The sequence below is a fragment of the Coffea arabica genome, chromosome 4e, assembly GCF_036785885.1.
Source record: "Coffea arabica cultivar ET-39 chromosome 4e, Coffea Arabica ET-39 HiFi, whole genome shotgun sequence".
Classification (NCBI taxonomy): Eukaryota; Viridiplantae; Streptophyta; class Magnoliopsida; order Gentianales; family Rubiaceae; genus Coffea; species Coffea arabica.
Window position 1 is genome coordinate 46,867,482 of NC_092317.1, and position 7,816 is coordinate 46,875,297.

The 7,816-nt window shown below is 35.9% G+C and overlaps 1 protein-coding gene across 3 annotated transcripts; it reads right to left on the reverse strand.

Moving 5' to 3' along the window:
- Positions 1–832: 832 nt before the first annotated feature.
- LOC113742262 (probable serine/threonine-protein kinase PIX13) lies at positions 833–6,652 on the reverse strand. Of its 3 annotated transcripts, none has more exons than XM_072047996.1 (9): positions 5,705–6,652; positions 5,426–5,557; positions 5,010–5,032; positions 4,023–4,409; positions 3,059–3,333; positions 2,404–2,539; positions 2,130–2,302; positions 1,762–1,897; positions 833–1,624 (listed from the first exon to the last, which is right to left on the reverse strand). In XM_072047996.1, the coding sequence occupies exons 1-9, from the start codon at positions 6,319–6,321 to the stop codon at positions 1,338–1,340; spliced, it is 2,166 nt and encodes a 721-aa protein (XP_071904097.1). In that variant the 5' UTR covers positions 6,322–6,652; the 3' UTR covers positions 833–1,337. The 3 variants fall into 3 exon arrangements, with proteins under 3 accessions (XP_071904097.1, XP_027125860.1, XP_027125862.1); XM_027270059.2 differs by having other exon boundaries at positions 4,023–4,415; XM_027270061.2 differs by lacking the exon at positions 4,023–4,409.
- Positions 6,653–7,816: the final 1,164 nt, after the last annotated feature.

Here is a 7,816-nt window from a genome sequence, read left to right on the forward strand (position 1 = left end):
CCCCGCTTCCCCCGCGGGACTAATAAAAAATTGTTATATAATTTTATTATGGTTACATTTTAGCAAATAATCAAGTACTAAAATATCAACACATCATCAAATTATTATTCATTGTAATTTTACAATTGAAACTTATAAAAACAATCAAATAAAAATTATTTGAATACAATCCAACATGATGAAATAAATATAACTAAAGTAGTCAAGTTTTCACTTTTGACACAAATACAATCACTAATTCATTATTGTGCTTGTGCTTTTTTTAAGAAAAAAATATTATTGTATTAAGTGTAATTAGGGATTTAGTATAAATGTATTAGTAAATTTAGTATAACCAATTAATAATTTGTATTAGTACACATATATAATTATTAGTATAATTAATAATATCAATTATATTATATATACTAATAGACATTATATAATACATATAACTAATAATATCATTATCATAAGTTTGTAACTAATTAAATTATATATTATATATATAATTATATACATATATATTTTATATATTTATTTTTTTAAAGCGGGTGGCGGGGCGGGGGTACACTCCCCCGCCCCCCGCCCCATTTCTAAGCGGGGGGAAAAAAATTCCCCCCGTCCCCGCCCCAACCCCCTCCCCATTAGCCCCCCGCGGGCACCCGCCTCCATTGCCATTCCTAATTGTAGCCTTTTTTTTTTCACTGAAAACGGTTAAATCCCATTTTCATTGCCAATTCTGAATTCAAATCGAAAGGGAAATGAATTTGGTTATCTCCAATTCGGAATTGAAATAGGTTTAAAGATTTACAAGTGAAATAACCGAATTTACCGAGTTCATCACACTGAATTGACCGAATTTGTAGCGTTGTTAATAGGAAGAAATGGAAAAATGTAAATCATACAATACAATTTTATATGGAGTATAGGTATGTATAGACACGAGATATTCTCAATGTCATAATAAGGTTTGCTATCTACAGGCACTCTATCAGAAGTCAAAACTGCCATCCTGCCAAGGTTTACCAAATACTAGCTGGTAAGAGATCAGCCAAAAGCATTCTAGCCTATGATTTGAACTTGTAAAATAACAGTCCAAGCCATTGCACCGCAACATCCCATTGCAATTTGGGATTGTAAAAGAAACATATAGATCAGGACAAATTTGTGAAAGGATCTGTCTTTTTGGAGAGGAAGTGCATATGAATTATTAACATTCTGGAAGTGGATCTCATGGATCATGGAAGCCCTTCATTCCTTTTGTTGAAGAAGAGCATTGCTGATCCAAAGGCTGTCGAGGACATCGATTAGATATTGGGGGTGCACATATTTTAGCTATGGTTCTCCTGAATAGATTAAATGTGTTCTAGAGCCTCCACAACATTCTTCATTGATGGTCTAGCTTCAGGTGAATTCTGAAGGCATCTTATAGCAAGATAAGCCATTTGTAGAGCAGCTTTTGAAGGATATTTCCCTTCTAAGAGGGGATCCATTAGGTTCTCTAAGTTTCCTTTGGCGGTGAACTCAGATTTGGCCGAATGAACTAGACCATATTTGCTTTTTTCAGATAACCCTGTTAGCATCTCGATCAATACGACACCAAAACCATATACATCGTTCTTCACAGACAACAAATAGTCTCCTATAAAAGAAGAGTACAAGTAAAAGAATTATGACCTTATCTTTCTGTTAATGTCTTCCACAAACTTAATTTGCACCAGCTTAATTAGAACCTCAAATATGTATAGCAGCTGAAGAGATTTGATTGGGATTGATTACCTGATAGCGGACTACATTCAGGAGCGCAATAAACATAACGTCCAGCTGTGACATAAAAAAAGGGATGTTTTCCATCAACGACTTCAGGAGGATACACATTTGCCACCGTAAAACCAGATATCTTGGCATTGTAGGACTGCAACCAAAATGTTCAGGAAAGAAATGATGTTTTTGTCAGTAGTATCATGCCCTTGACTTTTACTGTTTTCATCCATAATATGTTAGAGCTGTGTAGTTTGAATTGAAAAAGTATAGTGATCTTTGACTGTTGAGCAGAATCAGAAAACCTCAAAGCTTTAGAGAAAACAAAAAAGCAAAATCCCGTATGCTATAAACGTGTACTTCTGAAAGATAAATATCTGACTTACACTATCAAGCAATATGTTTGAGGGCTCAAAGAATTGGTAGAAACCTTGCCTCCTTCCTTTTTGGGTAAAGAAACCATATAGCTCTGATGCATGCAAGAAAGCCAGACCTCGTGCTGCTCCGATTAAAATCTCAAATCTTATGTTCCATGGAAGTGGCTGAACTGCAGAGTCCCCTGAAGAAATCAAAGAACCGAAGTGAATTATTTGAACTGCAGATCATTTCCCACTACAGATGCTATCAAATATGTAAAAAGCATAACTAGAATCTTCTTACTTCTGAAGAGGTGATTCTCCAAGCTGCCCTTTTGCATAAACTCATATACAAGTAGCAGCTCGTTATTCTTGCTGCAGTATCCAAGGAGCTTCGTGACATTAGGATGAGACAGCCTTCCAAGCGTGTTCAAGACAGACTGCAAGATAATAACGTGAAACTAAGATTTGATGCAACTAGAATAGTATCAACCTTGAGGCCACTAAATTTCTTCTATGATCACAACTGGGAGGACTTATCGTAATGTACCTACTAAAATGTTGCTCAAGTTTATGCCTCAAAAGGGCCAATAGTAAATTATTTCAGGAGAGATGGTCCCAAGCTTTAGAGACAGAAAAATGTATGCATCAGCCTTTTCAGAATGAGAAAAGGCCTGTCAGAAACGAATTGAAAGGAATTCCATTTGAGTATGTGCTCCCTTGAAACATATGGTACTCTATTCCATGTAATGGATAGGGTCGAAAAACCACACTGAGTCTCTGTTGGAATCTTGAATATGGCAATATTTGTACAAATCAAAATATGTCTCTCTGCCATCAATCGGTACTAGTTAAAGTAATGAAAATTCCCCTATTTGTTTGATGAGAAATGCGAAAACGAAAAAGGATACAAAAAAAGATCCCCCATCCTATTAAATCACAGGTCCAATCTGAATTACCTTCCATTTTCCAAATCCTAGCGTTTCTTTAGAATCCAGTTTCTTAACAGCAATTACCGATGGGGTGTCACTGTTTGACTTGTTATCAAGCCACCCTTGGTATACTCTCCCATGTTCACCTCTTCCCAGTACCGTATCCTCTGCAAAATCTCTAGTAGCAACCATGAGTTCTGAATAAGTGAAAATCTTTAAATTTGGGTGGGCCAAAATCTCCCCCCTTTGATAAGACTTCTCAGCTTCCACAAATCTGTTGTTCTCAGGTGATGTTCCGCTGCCTGAAATTTTGCATTGGTGGATGCAACTTAAGTTGATAACATGTCACCTCAAACTAATACTCAGTAAACTAAAGTTACACAAATATGTTACAATAGAGTTGTACCTAAAAATCAGAGAGAGAGAGAGAGAGAGAGAGAGAGAGAGAGAGACATTTTAGTTCCAGCTATTTGTATTCGACAATAGACCAAAATAGGAAGAAACAGAAGTTGAAAAGGAACAGGTGGGTTTTTTCCACCAGTTACCTTCTTATTAAAAATAAACAGCAAGAAGGTAGCTTCAAATTATCAGCTAAACAAGAATCTTGAAACAGAAGTTGAAAAAGGAAGTGTTAAAATATCAGAATAACTGAACCTTCTCATGTTCCTTGTGGTCTGATGATTCCCCAATTTCAATTGTTCAACAGTTCACCAATTAAAACATCAGCTTCAAACTTGTACTGACAAACTTGTTACTTGTCAGTACAAGTTTATATTGCATAAATTGATCTACCGCTGGATTAAAACTTGAGTGAACTATGAATTTGGTCGATGTTGAAGAGCATAATTAAATTTCTCTCCATCAAAATTAAAGAAAACAGCCTTATAATGACGTTTATGAAGTAACTAATGAGGTTAGCAGTTAGCAGAGGAAGTGAGAAACTTTCATACATAGAAACAATATCTCCAACTCTAACTCAGTATAGACCCACCTGTTATTTCAGATCCATCAAGTGTTTTTGTCATTGTCAGACCTGGATTTTCAGAAATGGTCAAACTTGGTCTTTTAGCATGTTTTAAAGCTATCAGAACCTGTGGCATTTGAGGTCGCTTAGAAGGCTTTGGACTGAGGCAGGCCTTGGCAACAAAAGCAACTGCCCAAACTTGCGTTGAAACATTCTTTTCTACGATTAAAGACGAGTCCAAAATGTCTAAAACAAGTTTCTTATTGGATGGACTGATGTAAGGCAGAGTATTTGCAATCAAATCCTCCATACTGGAGTTATCGGAAGTATCCTTAACCAGTTTGCCAGTAACTAGTTCAAGCAGAAGCTTTCCAAAGCAATAAACGTCATAGGCACGAGTTCCATCAGATGCACCTAGCCCTTCCAGGAACATTTTAAGGAAGAAAGTTAGTGTAAATTTTTGGACTCAGTTGTAGGTCTGAAAAGAACTCCAAAAGTAATAATTAGTGATAAAACAGAAAATTTGGGAGCACTAAGGATGATATCACAAAACGAGATCAATGTAGTTGCTCTATTGACTATCATACAACATTGAAAAGAAAGGAAGTATATGACTAGATAGCCAAAATTTCGAGCTTTCAGTAGCCCAGAACAGTAGATTATCAAGTGAACTCGCTCTATTATTTGCAATTATCCTAATGAAACTGTCCTGCTGATTGGTAGTACTATCAAATTGTCAAGGCACCGAATTTGTGAAGCATGATGCTGGCTAAGGCATTGGTGGGTAAAAATGTGAAGGTTTGGCAAAATATGGTTTTCGCTACCCTATATACTTCACTGACTAGTGCTTAATGTGGCTATAATGCAAATGTGTGTATTTCTCTCAGTAAATTAATCACTAATGACTTCGAGGATCTCTCTGAAAGCAGCAGCATCCACTACTTCAAGAAGGACAACACATCAAGAGCATAAAACAGCATCCAGGGAGAATTAACGTAGATTAAGTTCACATACCAGAAGTGCCTTGTTCAGATCCCCTGTGCAGAAAAAAGACAGCAAGTTGCAAACTCGGTCAGAAGAAGGCAGAAACTGGGAAGAAAAAATGCGAATAGCTTCATTGTTGTGGATGATAGCCTTAAAAGCCACTTTTGACAAGAGAATCTAGTCTCAGTTTCATATGTTAATTTCAAGAGCACCTAAAACCTCAAGCCTTGGTTGATTTTCAATCACACTGAAAGAGTTCAAATAATCAATTTTGGTGAAACAAAAGCAGATGCTAGGAATCACAGTCCAGAAATTTAGTCAGATCATGTACAGACATTGATGAATATGCTTCTGTCTTACAGAAATGAGCAACTACCAACTTAAGCTCTCTAGTCGAGAAAAGATTTACTGATATGGATTATGAGGAGTTGAATGTAAATGCTTACTTTGACAACCGTAGGAACCTGGCAATCGTGTTCGGACTGGTTCTGTCTTTTTCTTCAGAACATACTTGAGTAAGGCTTCCTAACCGGACCTCAAAGTTATCATCAAGAAGTATACTGCTAGCTTGAATATCTCTTTAACAAAGACAGATGATAATAAAAACCATAATTGCTAAGTAAACAAAAATCTCAATATGGCAAAAATAAGAATAAGTTAAAGAAACTAGTAACAATGTAGGCATCATTTGCTAGCTAATGCTAGTTCTAATGAATAGGGGCTACCTGTGAACAAGGGGCGGATGACAATGATTGTGTAGGTAGCACAGACCTTCGGCAGCTCCAATTGCAATCTTCAACCTCTTTACCCAATCCAACGACGTTAAATCTTCGTGATGTTCTGGAGCAGTTTTTTTATAGTACAAGGAAAACAGATCCTTAAATGGCATGTACTTGTAAACAAGGAACCCCTCTTTCATGTTCTCAAAACAGTGCCCCAGGAAAGGGACCAATCTAGAATGTGAAACCTTGCCAAGAACTTCCACTTCTGATATAAACGCCAGCTCCCTCTTGACTGAGCTTGAAATCTCAATCTTCTTAACCACCACCTGAATCCCATCTTCAAAAACACCGTAAAAGAGATCCCCCGAGTGTCCACGCTTGATGAGATTGGACTCGTTCAAGTTCCCAGTGGCTCGAAGAATTTGTTCATAACTAAATGAATCCCCGACCGAAATGATGGGAAAATTGAAATCACTGAATCTAAAGGAGGACGAGGAGGAAGATGACACAGATGCTGCTAAGGAAAGGTCACTTGGGGTCCTTAGAGCGCTGAGTCTCAACTGCTCTCTGCGGATTGTGGCATCTACAAGTCTTTCCCAGTTGTCGTAAATTCTAGCCATCTATAATCATCATCTACTCCACTAATATTAAACCAATATCATATACATGCTAGTACAACTGTATATACATTGTTGATCCAATCCAGAAACGATCATAAGCATCCCACAGGCACTGATGGATTCTCTTATTTGGAAAAGGGAAGGTACATAAATGTAGTGGACAGATACGAGAAGTGGGAATGTTAATTGGTACAAATTATTGATTCATCATTGCTCTGATCTTATGCATAGTACTTTAGTATTGGCATAATATTGGATTCTCAGGTTGAAGGCGTTGACTGATGTGTTAGTTTTGGAATGCTCACCTTAGGAATTTTCGTGGACGTTTCATCTACATTTTCCATTCATTTTTTTTTTGTGAATGCCTACTTGAAGCCCATAAAGCAAAGGGATAATTGCAGAAACTCCCCTGAGATTTCTGATACTTGCACTGACCTCCCCTGAACTTACTAATCCTTTGCAAATTCAGTCCAAATGATTAAAATATTATTTTAGGGAGTGAAAATAGAATTTTGTACCAGATTTGCCTTTTGTGCTACATGTCCAATGAATGACAAAATACTACAAATCAATTAATAATTAATAAACTTTAAGGGGTGTAGTTTATAGGCAAATACGCATTACTCATTTAAAGTACCTGCTCTTTATGGATATTTTATTTTCAAACATTTAATTTATGATAAATATATCAATGTTTGTAAGTAAAATTCAAAAAGTGTTATAGTAATATTCTTACAAAAAGAAAATCGGTAGGTTATCTATTTAATATAAATTAAATATTTGAAAAAAAAAAGAAATGACCCATAAAGTATTAATTCTTTATGGCTTTCATCCATTAGATAAGTAAAGTATAGGCTTTTTATAGGCATTTTATTCTGAATCATTTAATTTATTTTAAATACATAAATATTTGTAACTAAATTGAAAAAGTGTTACATTAATATTTTTACGGAAGGGAAACTGGTAGATTTTGTATTTAACAAAAATTAAATATTTGAGACTAAATACAAATCTGGAATTGCTTTGACTGAGTGTGAAAATAAAGAAACCTGGAGTTGGTTTTGTCATTACTTTGAGGAGTTCTTTGGATCATTTGGAGAGAATGTTCCTTTAACCTTTATGAGTGATAGGCAAAAGGTACATTAATTCTGCAATAGTTTTGTTCAGTTTTGATTCTGTCAGTCATCAGTGTAACAATATAATTTTTTGGTTTTCATTTCAGGGCTTGAATCTTGCTTATGAAGAGATAGTGCCTGTTACTAGTGGAAGGCATTGTTGTAGGCACATCTATAGCAATTTTAAAGCTCAATTTCCTGGTATTTTGCTCAGTAACCTGTTTTGGAGAGCAGCAAAAAACTTTGACATTGTAGGGCATAATGAAGACATGGCCAGCATAAAGGAGCTAAACATAGAAATTTGGAAATATTTGGAGAAAATTTCCAAAACAACTTGGTGTAGATATACCTTTAATACAAGAATTAAGTGTGATCGTGTC

What these genes read in the sequence shown, in the direction of transcription:
- LOC113742262 (XM_027270059.2), bottom strand. Translation starts at nt 6,321, where the DNA reads ATGGCTAGAATTTACGACAACTGGGAAAGACTTGTAGATGCCACAATC. An exon ending in ATCTGAACAAGGCACTTCTG is followed by an intron (nt 4,416 to 5,009) that starts GTATGTGAACTT and finishes TGTTCCTGGAAG; the next exon opens with GGCTAGGTGCATCTGATGGA. An exon ending in TAGGATTTGGAAAATGGAAG is followed by an intron (nt 2,540 to 3,058) that starts GTAATTCAGATT and finishes ATTATCTTGCAG; the next exon opens with TCTGTCTTGAACACGCTTGG.